Raw genomic sequence first — 17,411 nt, 5'->3', positions numbered from 1 at the left:
AGAGAGACCTCCGCTTTGCACTTCTGGGCAGCCCCCAAACCCCATGCTGCTGTCTCAGGCCTGCTGGTTTGCTCTGCCCCCAGATCCCAGCCGCAGCCTTCAGCTTGGTGACCAAGGACGGGCGGCCCGTGCGCTATGACATGGAGGTGCCAGACTCGGGCATTGACCTGCAGTGCACCCTGGCCCCTGATGGCAGCTTTGCCTGGAGCTGGAGGGTCAAGCATGGCCACCTGGAGAACAGGCCCTAACCCAGCCTTCCACCACTGGCTCCGCTCCACCGGAAGCGGCCTGCCTTCTTGGTGTCAGTGCCGCCCCCGACACACGGGCTCAGCCTGCTCCCGGGGACCTGCCATCCTGTGGCTTCACTGGTGGGACTAGGGGTGAGCAGAATGCCTCCCAGGATCTGCTGTGTCCTGCCTGACCCTGCCAAGAGAACGCCCGGTGCCCACGTGAGGAGGAGGAAGGAGGCAGGAGGCCACTCCCCATGGGGAGCCAAAAGGGTCTTCTCTGCTCTGGTCCAAACAAGCTGGCCTGACCTGCTTAGATCAGTGACCACTTGCTGGCAATCAGGATAGAGCAGCTTCCGGCCTGGGTCAGGGAGGGGTGGGCGAGCCCCTCGGCCTCCAAGCAGGTGTGAGGGTGTCGAGTGTCCCAGGACCCACACCCAGGTCCCATGCAGGAGCGGGACGGCAGGCGTACCCACCCCCGGATTAGCAGGGAGCCCTCTGACCCCCTTGCCTGGCCATCGAACCCCCCTTTAGACCTAGCAGCTTTTCTGCCAGAGTCAGGGAGGGAGGAAGGCCGGACACTGGAAGTCTCCCAGGGAGAACACGCTCGTCATGTTGTTGCAGCATAGGTCCTGAGCCGAACTCCGCTTCAGCCAAGGACCAGAGGTGTCTTAAGTGAAATGGTTCTCAGTCCCCAAGCACATGTCCCTTTGCCGCCGGCCACCAGTCTTCCCCAGAGCAGCAGGCTCTGAGCCCCAGCACTGCTCCCGGCTGGCTGGCACTCAGCCCCCTCATCTGTCAAAGTGAAGGGCGACGGGAGCCCTACCCGGCAGGAGCCGTCTGGAGCTGGGGTGTGGCAGATGTGTGAGAAAGCAGCAGCCGCAGGCACCCCCCCATCCACCCCACCCCACCCCCCATTCCTCCCGGCCACGGCTTGGAACATCATGCACACCAGCTTCCTGAGACACAGCCCCGGCATCACACTCACACCAGCCCCGCCCTGCCCCTCGTCCAGGGACAACTTGCCAACTGCACTTTGCACTCTGATGACCTCAAAGCACTTTCACGGCTGCCCTCCAGGAGGGCAGGTCAGTGGCTCTGCACGCGCTAAAGCAGGCCAGGAGATGGGATGAAGGGATTCAAGTCTTGACCTGTCTTTACACGCACGACCCCTCAAACCTCCGTTTTTCTTTAAGATGAGCCCCACCCCCCACCCCGTTGCCCCAGCCCTGTCTTTTCGTCAGTGGGGGTGCTGATCAGGACTCATGTAGCATTAATCAACTGTGAATCATTGTGTGGGGGCCTGCCAGCCTCCGCTTCTGGGGGTGAGGGGTGGCCCCTGAGATCCCTCCTTGGGAGAAGCTCGTCCCCGTGTCTTGCCAAGGCGGCGTCTGTCCAGCTATCCACATCGAGCCATTCTCCTCCCCATGGAGGGACCCCGAGCCCCCAGGACGTGAAGATCTCCAGCCTTGGTACCGCAGAGTTCAGGTTGTAGAGAACTCTTTGTAAGCAATAAAGTTTGGGGTGATGACAAGCGTGTTAGGCCGTGGCTGTCCCCACTCTCACCTGCCTACTTACAGAACCTACTTTACAGATCCTAACCGCTGCCTCCCTTTGCCTTCTTGGTGGGATCTTCCCAGGTCTGCCCTTTATTGTGGGCAAGGACTGTTTTCAACCCTTGAGCGAGGTCACTCTTCCCCCTTCCCCCTCCCAGTGGGACCTTCCAGGCCTCCTTTTGGCCTATCTATTCAGACCAGTTAGGCAAGATGCCCCACCTGGTGGCAGTAGGGAAGTCCCTGGCCTGACATGGATGGGGGGGGTGGGGGGGTGGGGAACCAGGAGCCCAGAACAAAGACTGCCCCACCCACTCCTGTCCCTGAGGCCTGGCTTCCAGGGAACAGAACCGGGAGCCAGCCTAGACTCCCAGCCCTGAGTGACCAGAGTTGACTTGCCAGGAGTGGGCTCCTGTCTGAGGATGAATTCCAACCCCCCCCCCCGCAACAGGCCGCCCTGAGCACATGGTGCCTTGTCAAATCTGGCTGCACACCCCCGAATCCTTGCTCAAGTATGTGCCCGTGCCCCAGGCAGGTGCAAAGGCCATCCAAGCTTACCGGTCGCGGCCCTCTCTGGGACTGCTGGGAAGAGCCAAGCAGTCCTGCATCTTTGGAGAGGGCTGGGGCTGCGGGGGTGGGACAGCCTTCTCCGGAGGACACCTCCCAAGGGCCGCCCCGCCCGTGAGCCGGGAATCCTGAGCGCTGTTCCCTGTCCGCGGGAGGGTCGCGGCAGGGACGTCACAGAGGCGGCGACATCACAGGCGCCGGCGTCCCCCCCAACCCCAACCAAAGAGCTCACTGGAGGCGGAGGGGCAGCAGCCAGCAGTCCGCTGGCAGAGCCTCGGTCAGCATGGGGGTGACAGGTGGGAGTGGGCTGGCGCGCGGCTGGGCCGGGCGCCGAGGGATTTTTCCAGGCGGGCGGGGCGGGAAAGGGGGAGGGGCGGAGCAGAGGCAGGGATTCGGCCCGGGGCCCCTCCCCCTTGCCCCCAAAGCCCCGGACCGCCTAGAAGGAAGGTCGACCCCAGCCAACAGTCCTCCGCCCTCTGACTACCACGCCCGGCCTGGGCCTTGCGCGGTGCACAAGCTTGTGCGCCAGGGCTCACATGAGCACCTGGGAGTACAGGCCACAGATTCAGCAGAATCTTGAAGGGGTTTCTGGGCACACGCCAAGAGTGGCCTTGTGCCCAGGAAACAACTCACGAATTATCCCAAACTGCTGATGACCCTAAAATCCCTTTCAGTCGTTCCTGATGATTGGAGCCTTTGCAGGGAGAAGCAGTGGGCTTCAACAGATGCTGAGCTCCTCCTTTGTCCTTTGCACTCTTCTCTGTACCAACAGGCAAAGCGGTTTCCACTGAAATGGGGGCTTTCTTGGGACCTTCTCTCCCAGGAGGACACAGGCCAGCATTAAAAATGTGCCAAGAGCCAACAACCAGAGAGCTTTTCCCCTTTCCCAAACTTGTGGAGTAACAAATCGATGCAGACACCTTAAATCACTCCTGTGACATTTACGGCACCCCCTTCAGCCCTTGTGTTAGGCCCTGAGTCTGATGAGTTCACTAAAAATTAAAATGTGGGTTAGACAGCTAGGTGCGTCACAGAGAAGAGGACTCAGGAGACGTGAGTTGGCCTGTCAGGAGTGAGTAGGATTTTTCCAGAAGAGAGACTTTCTTGGTATCTGAAGTAGTCTGTGCAAAGGCCCTCAGGCACAAAAGGGCCTGCCTGCTGTGCTCTGGGGGAGCGGGCTTTGGGGCTGGATACCAGGAGATGCCAAAAGAGAGCAGAGGTCAGACGACACAGGATCTTTGAAGCCACTCTGCAGTCTGGATGGGACGGAAGGCAGGTGTGGTGCTGCGGGCTCACTCTGGGGTCTTTAAGAAGCCCGAGCTGGAGGGAAATGTGGCTACAATGGTCCAACTGGAAGCCTAAAGAGATTGCAAAAAACACCGTGGTGGGCCTCGTGGGCTTTGGAGCCAGTCAGACCCAGGGTCAGGTCATGGTGCTGCTCTTAACAGCTGTGTGGCTTGTGCAGTTTCCTCATATGTGAAAGGAGAGTCACGGCCGCTTGAGCCTAGAGAGGCTGTGAGGATAGAACATACGGGAAGCACTCAACATGGAGTGTCAGTGGGTAGTAATTGCTAGGTTTGTGTTGACTTTGGTGTTGGGAGCTGAGGAGAGGCAGTGGGGGTGGAGAAAGGGACCTGCACAAGGTCAACGTCAGAAGTAGGGAGGTCAGAAACTGGGGAAGGGAGGGGGGGAGGGGGTCACAAATAACCCAGGTTTCTAATTTGGGCAAAAGTATGAAGGATTATCAGGGAGAGGGGCTTATCAAGAGTTGAGTGATTGGGAAAGAAGACGGGTCAGGCATGCAGAACTGTGTTGGCCACACTAGAGTCTGGACACGCAGGGTGTCAACTTGTGAAAAAATGGAGGACAGGCCACGTGGTTTGGCAGGGCGAGAGGGATGAGGAATGCATTTCTTCGCACAGACTTTTGCTGACCATCCACCTTGCAGACTCTGTGTGCAGGGGCATCAAAGAATCAAAGTGAGCCACCCACACACTCTGCCCATCTCTAATGAAGGGTCAGCAAGAGGTCCTGCGCTCAGAGGTCTGCAGGGGCAGGGCAAGCGAGACTGGAAGAGAGGCCACGGGGTGGAGTCCTGAAGGTCTCCAGGAAGCAGTAAGCCCCGAGCGTCATCTCAACAGAAAACAAGGGACATTTCGGAGACAAGAGATATCTAAGGCTCTGACAAGGGAGAGGTCCCCTTAGGGAGAAATGTGCAATCGGTAACTGGAATTTGAGTTGAGAGCTCAGGAGAAGAGGGAATAAGAAATAGAGATTGGAGGGTTTCCTGTGGTCTAAGCCACGGACTTGAAAGCTCCAGAAGGCAGAGACTGGATGTTCATCACTGTATCCCATAGAACACTACCTGGCCCTTAGCACGTGCATAATATTAAATAGTACTGAAGAGCTTATTCAGTGATGAAAAGCAAGTATTCCCTATAGCACACCCCCGGTCTCACTCAGAGCACCCACAGTTGTTTCATTTGAACTGTTTTTCTGCCTAATTACCTTCTTATCTTTCTACAAACTTCCAGACTCTTTCTTGGTTTATCAGTGCTAGACATTATCACCTTCCTGCTCTAATGCATCCTGCCCCATCCTCCCAACATTATTTTTAGATCTGCTGATGCCTTTGTAAGTTTAATATACTCCTATATTTATTTTTTATCACTTTAGACAGTATCTTTTGATATCACACATAGTAAGATGTTCTTAGTGCCCCTACCTTTCCCTTCAGCTTTCCTCCCTGCCTTTCACCTCCCAGTGTCTCTAACCTGTATTTTTACTTTTTCAATATCAACGTTGGTAGCATTTACACTGCCCTATAGCCACAAATATGTTTTCCAAATTTTATTTATATGTTGCTTCTGAGGGTTGAAAATTAGTAAACAGGACTTACGTTATTGTGACTACATAACTACTGTTTACTGCAGAACAAGGAAAGGTACTACAATGACCTTTTCTTTCTCATACAATTTTTTGTTTTTCCTGGAGTTTCTAGTTGCCTTTGCTTATATTCTTTGGTGTATCATAGTCTTAGTTTTTACCAACCTCTACATCTAGTCAACTATTCTATAAGATTTTCTTTATTTCAGAAATCTACTGCCCCAAACCCTTCATCTTCTTGCCTCTGTACAGTTAACATCCTAGGACTTAGCTGCTTTCCTGGGGTGGACACACTATTTCCTTCCTAGGTCTCTTGTTTTACACCTGTATTTTGTTTTAGCACATTCTCAAATAACTTCCTAAAAAAAGAGGAAGCAAATTTCCTGAGTCCTTCCATGTCTGAAATGATAAGTTGGCTGGATATAAAACTATATATTAGGGGCACTTGGAGTGGCTCAGTTAATTGACTCTTGAATTTGACTCCAGGTCATGATTTCACGGTTCGTGGGTTTGAGCCCCGCATCAGGCTCTGCGCTGACAGTGTGGAGCCTGCTCAGGATTCTCTTTGTCTCTCCCTCTCTCTCAAAATAAATTCATGTTTTTAAAAACTGTAGGTTAAAAAACATTTTCCTCAGAATTTTAAAGGCAACCATTGTTGTTAACTCTGCCGCCTATATAATCAGTTCCCCTCCCCTTGTAGGTGACTGGTTTTTCCACTTTAGAAGCATTTAAGAATTCCTTGTTCCTAGTGCAATGAACTTTCACAGCAAGGATCTTTTGATATCTCTAGTGCTGGGCATTCACTGAACCCTTTTAAGCCAATGACATCACTCAGTCAAAAATCAAAGAAATTTTGATTTTTCTTTTCTATATTCTCTATTCTTTCTGGATCTCCTTTTTATTATGACTCAGAATTGGACTGTCTCTTGGTCCTTTTCTCTCACTTGATATTTTGGTTCCACTTTCTGGGATATTTTGGTTCTACTTTCTGGGAAGATTTTCTGTTTTATTTTCCGATTCTTTTTGCCAAAAGCTCTTTTCCTAATTCTTTTTTAATAGGATCCTATTCTTGCTTTTTGGTTGCAACATATATTGTTGAATATGTACATCTCAGAATCTCTTAAGATTTTAGAATACTTTTAAAGCTCCTTTCTGTCTCCCAAATAACCTCTGGTCTTCTAGAATCACCTTTCCTCTTTCTCTGTCAATTGCATATGGGTAGCTTCGTCAAATGTCTGATGATGCTTGACTGTTCATGTTTAAGAGTGAAATCATAAAAAGCTGATTGGGAACCTGTGACTGCAGGAGTGATTGCCTGGCAGGTATCACTTTAGGATGGTCAGGCAGGAACCAGATATATCTCTGTCCAGTTCAAGAAGATCAACAAAACTGATAAATCTCTAGCCAAACTGAACAGGACAAAAAGAAAGGAGACAAAAGTTGCCAATATGAGAAATGAAAAAGGTGACATCACTACAGAATCTACAGATATGAAAAGGATAATAAAGAATATTATAAACACCTTATGCCAATAAATTTGCCAACTTAGATGAAACGGACAAGGAAACTCCAGGCCCACATTCACAAGCTTCACCTGTGAATTCTACCAAATGTAAGAAAGAAAGAATACGAATTTTATACAGACTCTTCCAGAAAATTGAAGACAGAATACTTCCCAACTCATTCTATGAGGCCAACATTATTCTAATACGAAAACCTGAAAAAGACAATATAAGAAAATTATATACCAATATATTTCATGAACCTCATGAGAAATTTCTTTTAAAAAGTTAGAAAAGCAGGGGAGCCTGGCTGGCTCAGTCAAAACATGCAACACTTGATCTCAACGTCATGAGTCTGAGCCCTGCATGGGGTGTAGAGATTACTTAAATAAATAAATTTAAGTAAGCAAATCAAATTCAACAATGTATAAAATGATAATACACTATGACCAAATGAGATTTATCTCAGGAATGCAAGGTTGATTTTAACATTAAAAAAATAATTTATTTCACCATAAACAGAATATAAAAGAATTATTAACAGAATAATATATAACATTGTCCATATGCTATAACATGTTATCTATAACATATAATATACTAACAGACTATCAAAGAAAAACAGGAGCGCCTGGCTGGCCCAGTCAGAAAAGCATGCAACTCTTGATCTTGGGGTCATGAGTTCAAGCCCCCCATTGGGTGCAGAGATTACTAGAAAGAAAGAAAGAAAGAACAAAAGGAAGGAAGGAAGGAACAGAAAGTAAGAAAAGAAAAGAAAGATATACAAAAGAGAAACCATACAATGATCTCAATAAATGCAGAAAAAACATCAGGCAAAATCTGACCTCTCTTCCTTATTAAAAACTAAGTGAACTAGAAATAGAAGGGAGCTTCCTCAACCTGATAAAGAGCATCTATGAGAAAAGCTACAGCTAACATTATACTTAAGTATAACATACTTAAATACTGAATGCTTTCTCCCCAAGGTCAGGAACAAAGCAAGGGTGTCCACTCTCAATTTTATTCAGCATTGTACAGAACATTCTCAGTACAGTAAAGCAGAAAAAGGAAATAAGACACATCCAATTTGGGAAGGAAGAAGTAAAACCGTCTTGTGTCACACACATTGAAAGTAATCTCTATGCCCATCATGGGGCTTAAACCAAGGACCCAAGATCAAGAGTCACATGCTCTACCGACGGAGCCAGCCAGGTGGTTACAAGGTATACATTTCTAAATACTAGCAACCAGCAGTTGGAAATTGAAATTATTTCACATACTACAGAATGTCACCTGAAGCCCTAATAGAACATTCCCAAGTTGGGCACAGAGGTCCCAAGTTGAGTCAACCTCAGAATTTTGTTTCCAACCCCCAGAGCTGCTGTGAGGTTCACACCATAACACTTTCGCTTCCTAGCCACACCCCAGTTGTTCGTGGAACGGTTTAGGCTGCGGCTGTTGATTAGATTGTCCAGGGAAATTTTGTAGGGCATGCAAAGGTTCTGAGGTGAGAGGCCTGGAGAACAGCAGCACTGGGGTCAGGTGGAGTTGGAAACGGAGACGTGGGGAGGAAGCTAAGGGAACGTGGCAGTTGAATTGGTGCAAGATGTGGAAGAGACCACTGAGCTGGCTCTTGGGAGCCCCTCTGTGGCAGTACACTCCTAGCCCGGCCACGCAGGTGATCCAAAGTGATGCCCAGGCCCAGAAGGAACATGGATGCGCCCAAATCCCAGTCACAGAACCAACCTCTACATCTCTTAGGAAGAAGCCATGCACATTTTGATCCTTTGGATATAATCTTGAGAGCAATTCTTCTCAGCCAGAGCCAAGGTCATCATTTCCTGCCACACTCCAGGCTCAGGGGGACCCAGCTTTCCCGCTGCCATGACAACTCCACCATCAACCCCCATCTACTACCCAGGGGAGCAGAGAATGGGAGCCTGGTGCCCCTACCCCCCAGAGGATGAAAAACAAGCTTCCTCCATAAAAGATGCGAGCCTCCAGGGAAATGACTGGGGTGGGGGAACCTTCCCCAAAGCGTTGCTCAGCCTCTTCTGTAGGAGGTGATCGGAACCCAGAAATCAAATAGCTGTCAGCATCACCTCAGATCAAATCCCTAGGGTGAGAACCTCGGCCTGCAGTGGGGGGTGGGTGACCCCAGGATGTGATGGAGTGAGGAGCCTGGAGGAGAGAAAGGGCTTCAGGGTAGGAGAGGCCGGGATTAGGGTGAGCGGCAGATCTGAAGCCTGGCCAGAGAGAGTGGAAAAAAGGGGGCAGAGGGGCAGGAATGGAGGGAGATGAGGAAGGTTCTGGGGGGGGGGGGGTCCCACGCAGTTGCAGGCTCCTGGGTAGGAAAGCATGCAGGACAGAGGAGTTGAGAGTTTCTGGAGTCAAATCTGCATCCAGTTCCTGACATCAGCAACTATCAGCTGAGGGACCCTGGGCCAATGAACCTCTTCTCATTTTTTGTTGAATCAATTGAGATAAAGCAGAGAATGTGCCCCCACACAATGCCCGGGCAGCCTCATGGAGGACGGTGATGGATCGGGGAGAGCTGCAGGAAAGGCAGATTCGGGTGTGGAGGGGAGCAAATGTGGGGCGCGGGGCTGGTGACCTTGGTGGGGAGAGCAGGGAGCCGAGGGGCAGGACAGGAGAGGGGAGGGCGAATGGGCTGAGATGGGGGACAGGGAGGGAGGCAGACACCTGCCTGGACTCCAGACCCCCCCCCCCCCCGCCCTGGGACTGTCCCCGCTTGCAGCTCCCCTGCCCTCACTTCCTTCTCCCTGCCAGGTGCCAATGGATTTCCCTGCTGTGGCAAGGAGTCAGTGGACATTGTGGAGACGCAGTGAGAGCCAGTCCCCCACCCTCCGAGACCACCAACCCTTACCCCTGCCACCACCGCCAAGTCTTCATATACTATGCCGCCCCCCCCCCCCCCAAGCCGGGATCTCCCTCCATCTTGCTTCTTTCCAAAATCTCCCCAGGGGCAGTATCCAGGCCAAAAGGTCGTGGGGGGAGTCCTACAAACCCCGCTTCTTCTTCTGCCTCCAGCCCCTGACGTTAGTGAAGGACTGAGGGGTGGCGGGGCACACTGGGGGACATGGATGGGGACTGATGCCTTCTCACTGCCTTGCTCTGAGGACAGAGCTACCTGAGGTGAGGGTGGGCAGATGCCCGAAGAAGGAGAAGGAGTCCCTGTGGTTGAGCACTGAGGGCAAGGGCCCAGATGGCAGCAAACTTCCAACAAGAACTGAGGGGATCCTACACACACACACACACACACACACACACACCTCTGCCTTTCAGATCTGCCAGGAGGAGGGCATTGTCCTTGAGCTTCTCCTTCTATAGGGAGCCAGCCTCTGGGCACTGGCCACACTGACTCACTGGAACACTTGGTTAAAATGAAGCCTCCTGGGCCTCACCTCCAACTGACTGGGGTCCCTCTTTGGGGCAGGGGGCAGCCTGACAAGCTCTCCAGGCACTTCCTAAACCCACTAATGTCTGAAAATAGCTCTCCGGTGGATGCAGGGACAGTGAGGGGAGTGGATGTGCCGGGGGCATCTTGCCAGGGGGCGAGGCCGGGGGCCTTGAGGCCCCCAGAGACCTCCATCCTCCTAAAGCCATCCCACCCACCCCATGGAGGCCTGTCATCCACTGTGTCTCCTTCCGTCGTAGGGGCACCATAACCCAACACCAGTTCCAGCAGGCACAAGAAAAAGAGGAGACTGAGGTAACAGTGGGCGGGGCACCTCTTATGGGGAGGCGGTAGGTAAGGGGCAGGAGGATTCTTTAAGGCCCGTCTTCCCCAAATCCCTGACAAGTCTGGGACCCTGGACAGGGCACGCTCACGCACAGCCACCCTCCCGCCTCCCCGCCCCAGGGAGGTCTCTGCAAAGTGGCACGTGTAGGGGGGGAAGCAAGCAGGGAGGGGGTAGGGCAGCGTAGGGAGGAAGGCAGGAGAGGGGGGCAGGGAATTGGCGCCAGGGAGGACCTCAGGGCCAGGGGCCTCCCCGGCTTCATTTGAAATGTTTCAGCCGGAGAAAGAATTGCTGGAACTGAAGCCTGGGCAGAAAGAGGACCTGGACCTTAAGCCAAAAGTGGAGCTGGAGCCCGAGCCAAAGCCCAAGGACCCTGAGCAGCAGGAGTATAGGACAGACTTCCTCCAGCCCTTCCCGCAGCAGGACATCAGCCAGTGGAGCGTGAGGTCCAATTCCAGCTACCTGAGTGCTGCCGAGGAGGGCAGGGCGTCCGCCAACCATCGCTCCATCCGCGTGCAGACCTCCAAGCACCTCTTCTGGGCAGACAAACTCATCCAGGCTTCCGAACACAGCCTGCAGCAGGCGGTCGGCAGGCAGCTGGACAAGAAGAGTACAGGTAAGGCCACCAGCCATCAGGACCAGCAGTCCAACCTCAAGGACGCCACGTGCTCCAAGCAGCAGCTCCAGAGCCCCCACGCCCAGCCAGCTCCTCCGGCTGCAGACGCCCAGCAGCCACCGGATCCCCACCCGGCCTCCCCCAGTCCCTCACCAGCCATTGGCCTGGCAGAGCTGATCAACTTTGCGTCTTCCTTGGCCGTGGCCTCCTCCAGCAATATGGACTTGCCCAAATTGGAGCATATGATCAAAGCTCCACCGCAGAAGGCCGAGGCGCCTTCTACAGATCCTGCCGTGCCACCGGCCGTGGACCAGCCAGAGAAGGAAGAGCTCGCTAAGGAATGGTTAGAGAAACCACTTGAAGCAGGGGAGCCACAGAAAGCTTGGAAGCAGGAAGACAAGAGCTTCCCCCACTCTTACCTTGACTTCAACAAGCCGGGGGTCAAGAGGGCCACCATCGAGGGGGAAGTGAAGCTTCTCCAGGCACCGACCATATCCCCTCCGCCTCAAGGAGCCGTGGAAGAGTAAGCGAGGCTGGCCCACAGCTTCCCAAAAGAGCAGGGTGTGGGCCAGGACGTGTGGGTGGGCCCACTCTTCACACAGCTGGGAAAGTGGAATGAGGGGCTGGGGGAGGGGATGGGGTGGCCTGTGACATCGCAATCTCAGTGACCTCATAAAGGCTGCTGGAAACAGGGTTCCGGTGGACTGAGGCGAAGTGCCAAGGCCAGGGCTGGAGGAGGCGTGGGGACCATGGAGGGTGAGCACTCCTGGGCTCGGGCAAGGACCCGGGCTCGAAATGGGAAGGGCCATTCTAGCATTAGGAAGTTTGGTCGCCCTCGTCAGAAATGCTCAGGCTAGCATCTGCCCTGCTGAGAACCTGATGGCCCTGGGCCCGGGACACACCGTGGACTGGAATGTGAGGGAACAGGGTTCTCCAGCACCCCTTTCTTCCCGGTGACAAACAGACACAACAGAAGGTCAGCTGCCCATCAGTGTGCAGCAGGAAGAGGCCCTCTTACCCCCAGGGCCCTCCTCGCAGAGGCCTCTGGGATCACCCCTCTCCCGGACCTTCCCACTGGGCCCCAAGTGACACTCTCTCTTTTACGTTGCAGCTCACTGCCAGGAACCAGGAAAGGGAGTCCATTATTGCTGAAAATCCATTTTAAGGTGTCGTCCCCCTCTTCCCCAGAGAAATGACTAGACAAAACCAGTAAAGCCTCCAGTGCTGCCCCCGGCTCAGACTTTTTGTGCAAACGCTCCCGGACTAGTGAGCTCACCCGGCCGCGGCGTCCTGGTCTCAATTTTTTAGGGATGCCACCCCCCCCTTTTTTCAGCTACCCTAGCCCCACCTGCCCAACCCACCCCCAAGGGCTCTGCCAGCCCTATTTGGCCCCTACTCACTCCCCACGGGTTGTTTCACCTCACTCACACCCGTCCAGAGCTCTCAGCTGGTCAGCAGAGACTCGTGACCAGTCTCAGGGAGGCCTCGGTGCCCTCTCTGAGGCTTCAGCTTCTTAGGTCATGATGTGGGGCTTCCTCTTGGCCTAGAGGCAGGGGCATGATGGGATCATCTTAGGAGAAAGCCTCCTGGAGGTGGGCTGGGCAGGTGAGGAGGTGAGTCTGAAAAGAGTTCTTTCTGCTCGGGGAAGGGATGGTGTCCAGGGGCTTGAAGGAAGGGAAGACAGCAGCCAAAGGACTGGCCATCCAGGGCCACAGCCTTGAGCTGGAGGTGTCTCAAAATGTAGGGGAGAGCCCGTACGTAATGGCGCACCTCCCCATGTGGTCCAGACACACGCACACACGCACCCCCATCCGCTGACCCCTAACATCACACAGGCATGCACATCCGTACATCCGCCCACGGACAGTCCCACGCATGCCGTGTGCACAAGCACACATACACGCACAGGCCTGTGAGCCAGACACACGCAATAAATGCGCACACAAATGCACAAGCCTCCCCACGTTGGGGAGGACAGGCAATGTGGGGAAGCGTCTGGAAGAGGCAAGATGGCAGCAAAGGAGGGAAGGGAATTCAGAATGTGGGGAAGGACATGGGCGTGGAAAGGGCAGTCAGGGAGAAAGGGAAGGGAGAGGCGGAGCCATAGCTGGGGCCCTGGTCAGACTCCAGACCTGCTGATGCCAAGACTCCTGTCAGGTGAAAGCCCAGGCTTGCAGGCCCTCAAGAGCCTGCCCTGCCTTGAGGGGGGGCCAAGTAGGGGAGTGCCCAGGGCCTAGGAGGGTGCGATTAGGAAGGAGTGAACAGTTGGGAATGGGCCAGGGCCAGAGGAGGGAAGGGGTGCCGGCAGGAGACTGGAAACAGGGAGAAAGAGAAGATGCAGAGGTATCTGGGGAGGGGCCTGGCTGAAGTGTCACGTGACCGTTGGGCTGCATCTTCCTGGAGTATCTGTAAACTATGGTTTGTAAACTTGCATAGTTTGGAGGAAGAGATCCTTCCCTCCGGGGAACCTGGGTTAAGATGGGCCACAGCCCCACCTTGGACTATCCTCCTCCTTCCCATGCCCTGATTTTGGGACTCTGAGGCCTACTTCTCCCTGGGCCTCTGCCAGCCAGTGTTAGCTTCTGGAGTGGAGTCGCAAACTCAGATCCTTAATCCGGGCAGAGACGCAAAAGAGTAAAGCAGCAGGTTCCCCAGCGAAGAAAAGCCGGTTTGTGGTGAGGGAGAGAGCGCACGCCTGTCTAAAGATGTTAAAGTTCACCCCAAAGCCAGCCTGGGGGCGGCGGGCCTGGGGCACTGGACCAGCCTCAGACCCTGTGACTCTGCCTTTCAGGCAGCAGACGGCAGAAGACCAAAAGAGCCCCGTCGTCGGCACAGAGAACGTACAGGTGACCAAGGCTGGCGAAGGGTCTGCTAGTACAAGCTATGCCCCCAGAATCCTCTAGATAGGGGACCGTGGGAGCAGGCTGGTGTGCAGGTCCTGGAAAGAGGTAGAGCTGAGCACCCACAGGCCTGGTCCCAGGGCCCCTGGCGCCCGAGCACTCGGGTGGGCAGGGCCCTCAGCCCTGTCTTCTCCCTGCCTCCAAGGCCTCCACAGAAGCCTCGAAGACTGCCCCCACCAGACCCAGGAGAGGAGCAGCCCTGCAGGACGCAGAAGGGGAGGCCACAGCAGCCTACTGCCCTGCTGACCCAGGTGGAGCCAGCATCCATCAGGGCCACAGGGGCTGAGCAGGCTTCCCCGAGGGCCAGGGAGTGCAAGCGCCTTGCAGCTACCCGTTTGGTGCAGTCTGGCTCAGGTTCTGGGTCTCAGAGGTAAGGGCAGGGACTAGAGACCAGGCCTGGGGTGCTGGGTCTGGGGCAAGGCCTGCTTGGCCCTGGCATCTCTCTGCAGCAGGTGTAAAGGCCTTTCCAACCTCTTCCACCCGAAGCAGAAGCAGCTGTGCAGACGAGAACCTGCTACCCATGACACCCCGGCAGCTGGCAGGTGAGGGCCCCAGAGCTAGGAGCAGGAGGTGGGGTGGGGTGGGGGGCAGGGGGTGGAAAATTAGGGAATGCTTGGAGCCTAACTGCATGGGGTTGCCTCCTCCAGAGGCTGGGGTCACTGTGAGAAGTTAGTGACCATATTGTAACTGTCCTTCAATGCCAGTCTAATTGGCTAATCTTTACAATTCCAGGGCTCACTGGTATGTGTGTGTGTGTGTGTGTGTGTGTGTGTGTGTGTGTAGGAATGGATTGGTGGATAAAAAGGTATTTGGATGGTGTGTGGATGGATGGATGGATAGATGGACAGGATGGAAAGAGGAAGGGAGGAAGGAGATTGGGAGAAAGGAAGGGAAAAAAATTAACCTGAGTTCCCCACCCCCCTGGGGTCTGGGGCAGTGGGGTTAGGGGTAGAAGGAACCACTTCTACATTTGGGGACCCCAACGCCCCCTCTAAGGTCATGCCCTAATAGTGGCAGGATCCCTCAAAGCAGAATCATTTTACTCACCATCAATAATTTTCAGTGCCCGCTGCATGCCGGGTGCCAGCAGGGCCCCTGGAGCCCCAGAGCATCCCAGCTCCAGAGCCAGACTGCCAGGGTCCAAAGCCCAGGCTTGCCCCTACTGCTGGTGTGACCTTTGACATAAGTTTTGAATGTTTTTTCACACAGGCATATCCGAACATGAGTTTGGGACATGAGAATTGAATGAGGACTTTACACACAGCAGCCACTGCTGTTCTTTAAATGCTATAATGCCCCAGGGGTTGGAGTGACCCGAGCCTGGAGTGATTCAGTCCCATTCTGAGCTTGGAGTGGGTGGATCTCTGGGCCCCCGTGTGTGGTTCACCTTGCTGCCGGCCTCCCTCCCTGCCCCCAGCGTTCCAGGAGATCTTCAAACTGTTCAGCCCCAGCCCGACAGGCACTGTGGACATGCGCAGCATGAGAGCTGCCCTGCACCATGTGGGTATCCAGCTGAGCCCTCAGGAGATGTGTGAGGCTCTGCGGCAGGCAGACCTGGATGGTGGGTGCCCCCATCCCTGGCCGCTTGTCCTCCCCCGCTTCTAGCCCTGGAGGCTGCCTCCTCTGCCCACAGAATCCCTGGCCTGGTCCTATTTTAAATCCCCTCTTCCAGGAAGCCTGCTCTGATCAACACATCTATCTCATCTGCTGTGTTAATACTCATCCTGACTTGGGGCTCCCTGCAGGGCAAGGACTATTTTTCTCCCCTATTCAGCTGGGGTTGATGTTTGGCTAGAAGTGGGACTGGAGTCTCTGATGTCCAGAAAGAACTGCAGGCAAGCCCCTAAAGCATATGTGGTGTAGGCCTTCTGCAGGGGAGGCGCCCCCAGAACCCCCTCCTCTCTCTCTTCCCAGGTGATGGAACTGTAAGCTTCAAAGACTTCCTGGGTGTCCTTACCGACAGCTACCGCCTGGCCCAGTGCTTGGGTAAGGAGCAAGGGCAGTGGGTGGGAATGGCCTGGCCTGGGGGAAGGATCCTCCTCACCCTCCCCCATGATCTCTGCTCCCAGGCCAGGTGAGGAACAGCCGGTTCTATGACCCCCAGGGCCTACAGACCCTGTTCTTAGAGATTCTGTTCAAGCTGATGAGCCAGGGCTTTGTCCCCCACAAGTTGGTGCAGGAAGTGATGAGGTAGGCAGAGTCCCCAACTTCAGGGCCCAGGATTGGGGAGGGGCAGACTCTGCCCCATGCAGGGGTCCCCTGAAGTTCCTGCCGCAGAGACGGGAGCCCTGAATTCTGAGTCCGTTTCCTGGGTCCCAACTTGCCCCAGGCCAGAGACAAGTGGCTTCCTGTCCTGCTTTGGTTTCCCCACCTATGAGATGGAGAGGACTGGGGGAGGCGGTGTCCGAGAAGGCTGCCCCACTCTCTCCTTCAAGCTACTACACCAAGAAGCAGCGGGCTCTGAGGCCGAACCCAGGCTGGAAGGACCGGTGGCGTGACCACAGCGGCTCCGCGGGCGCTCCCGGGGGCCTCACCTTCTTCTGCCAGGCCGCGCGCCTCAGCGGCCTCTCCAGCAATGAGCTGGAGCTCTCGCTGCACAGACTAAACAAAGCGGGTGCGCCCCGGGCCGGGCAGGAACCCGCTGGAGGCGCGGGGGGGGGCGGGGGACCAGGACCTGCCGTCAGGACTAATCTCTCCTTTTCCTCCTACCGGTTTGCCCGGTCCAGGTGCGCGCAGCCCCTACTCTCAGATCCCTAACTTGGCGAGGCAGACACCGCCAGAAAACAGGAGGCAGAAACGAGCCCCGCGCGCTAACGTCCGACTTCTCAAGTCTTGCCAGCCCAGCAGCCACAAGCTTGGGCCCAACCAAGGCTCTCTCAGCGCCGGTGAGAGCAGATAAAGGGGGCGGGGCGAGGAGGGGCGGGGCTGTGGATAGGGGCGGGGCAGGCGGAGTGGAGGCGGTGCCGACACGGGGAGGACAGGAGTAGAGTGGGAGGTGGACTCCCAAGAAACCGGGACCAGGCAGACGGAGAAGTAATCCGGGATCACTCGGGGGCGTGACCAAGGGTAGGGCGGAGCCTACGAAAAAGGGGCAGGATACCCAGGTAGGAGGCAGGACTGGCAGAAATGGGACTGAGCCGGTAGAAAGGCTAATCCAGTCTCTAAAGGGAGCTGCCAGCTAGACCCTCCGCACGCCCCCTCCGCCCTCCCACAGAGTTCGTGGGCCAGCCAGCAGACCACGTGCGCCTCTCGAAGTTGGCTCCCTCGCCCCCAACTCTAGTGCAGAAGCAGCCCTCCTCCCCTTCGCCAGCCTGTTTGCAGAAATCTGCTATGAAAAACGTGTACAAGTAAAGCGTTTGCGGAGAAAAACAGGCCGCGTGTGATGGGGCAGGCACAGAG

General features: G+C 54.8%; 2 protein-coding genes and 2 long non-coding RNA genes across 9 annotated transcripts in view; 3 read left to right on the top strand and 1 right to left on the bottom strand.

Moving 5' to 3' along the window:
- Positions 1-1,754, top strand: part of MAP3K14 (mitogen-activated protein kinase kinase kinase 14) — a 43,629-nt gene extending 41,875 nt beyond the window's left edge. For both annotated transcript variants that reach the window (XM_027048975.2, XM_053212695.1), the window contains exon 16: positions 84-1,754. In XM_027048975.2, the coding sequence (XP_026904776.2) occupies positions 84-248 (165 nt within the window). In that variant the 3' untranslated portion in view covers positions 249-1,754. The remainder of the gene's footprint in view (positions 1-83) is intronic.
- LOC128313535 (uncharacterized) lies at positions 1,587-11,742 on the bottom strand. Of its 2 annotated transcripts, XR_008294397.1 has the most exons (4): positions 11,532-11,742; positions 10,959-11,093; positions 2,339-8,916; positions 1,587-1,728 (listed from the first exon to the last, which is right to left on the bottom strand). It is a non-coding gene; the product is annotated as an uncharacterized LOC128313535 (long non-coding RNA). The 2 variants fall into 2 exon arrangements; XR_008294396.1 differs by having other exon boundaries at positions 2,339-11,093.
- Positions 1,894-17,381, top strand: SPATA32 (spermatogenesis associated 32). Of its 4 annotated transcripts, none has more exons than XM_027048977.2 (12): positions 1,894-2,643; positions 9,526-9,580; positions 10,414-10,468; positions 10,773-11,635; positions 14,158-14,382; positions 14,499-14,554; positions 15,430-15,573; positions 15,927-15,998; positions 16,082-16,202; positions 16,448-16,626; positions 16,739-16,897; positions 17,227-17,381. In XM_027048977.2, exons 1-12 carry the CDS (start codon positions 2,631-2,633, stop codon positions 17,361-17,363), a joined length of 2,079 nt encoding a protein of 692 aa, XP_026904778.2. In that variant the 5' UTR covers positions 1,894-2,630; the 3' UTR covers positions 17,364-17,381. The 4 variants fall into 4 exon arrangements, 3 of the variants coding, with proteins under 3 accessions (XP_026904778.2, XP_053068672.1, XP_053068671.1); XM_053212697.1 differs by lacking the exon at positions 1,894-2,643 and adding an exon at positions 3,437-3,623 and having other exon boundaries at positions 14,502-14,554; XM_053212696.1 differs by lacking the exon at positions 1,894-2,643 and adding an exon at positions 3,437-3,623.
- Positions 11,875-12,343, top strand: LOC113596300 (uncharacterized). Its single transcript, XR_008294398.1, has 2 exons — positions 11,875-12,088; positions 12,224-12,343. It is a non-coding gene; the product is annotated as an uncharacterized LOC113596300 (long non-coding RNA).
- Positions 17,382-17,411: the final 30 nt, after the last annotated feature.

This window comes from Acinonyx jubatus, chromosome E1, assembly GCF_027475565.1.
Source record: "Acinonyx jubatus isolate Ajub_Pintada_27869175 chromosome E1, VMU_Ajub_asm_v1.0, whole genome shotgun sequence".
In the NCBI taxonomy this organism is placed as follows: Eukaryota; Metazoa; Chordata; class Mammalia; order Carnivora; family Felidae; genus Acinonyx; species Acinonyx jubatus.
This window is presented reverse-complemented; position numbering and strand designations above follow the sequence as displayed.

What these genes read in the sequence shown, in the direction of transcription:
- SPATA32 (XM_053212696.1), top strand. An exon ending in GACACCCCGGCAGCTGGCAG is followed by an intron (nt 14,555 to 15,429) that starts GTGAGGGCCCCA and finishes CCCTGCCCCCAG; the next exon opens with CGTTCCAGGAGATCTTCAAA. An exon ending in CCGCCTGGCCCAGTGCTTGG is followed by an intron (nt 15,999 to 16,081) that starts GTAAGGAGCAAG and finishes CTCTGCTCCCAG; the next exon opens with GCCAGGTGAGGAACAGCCGG.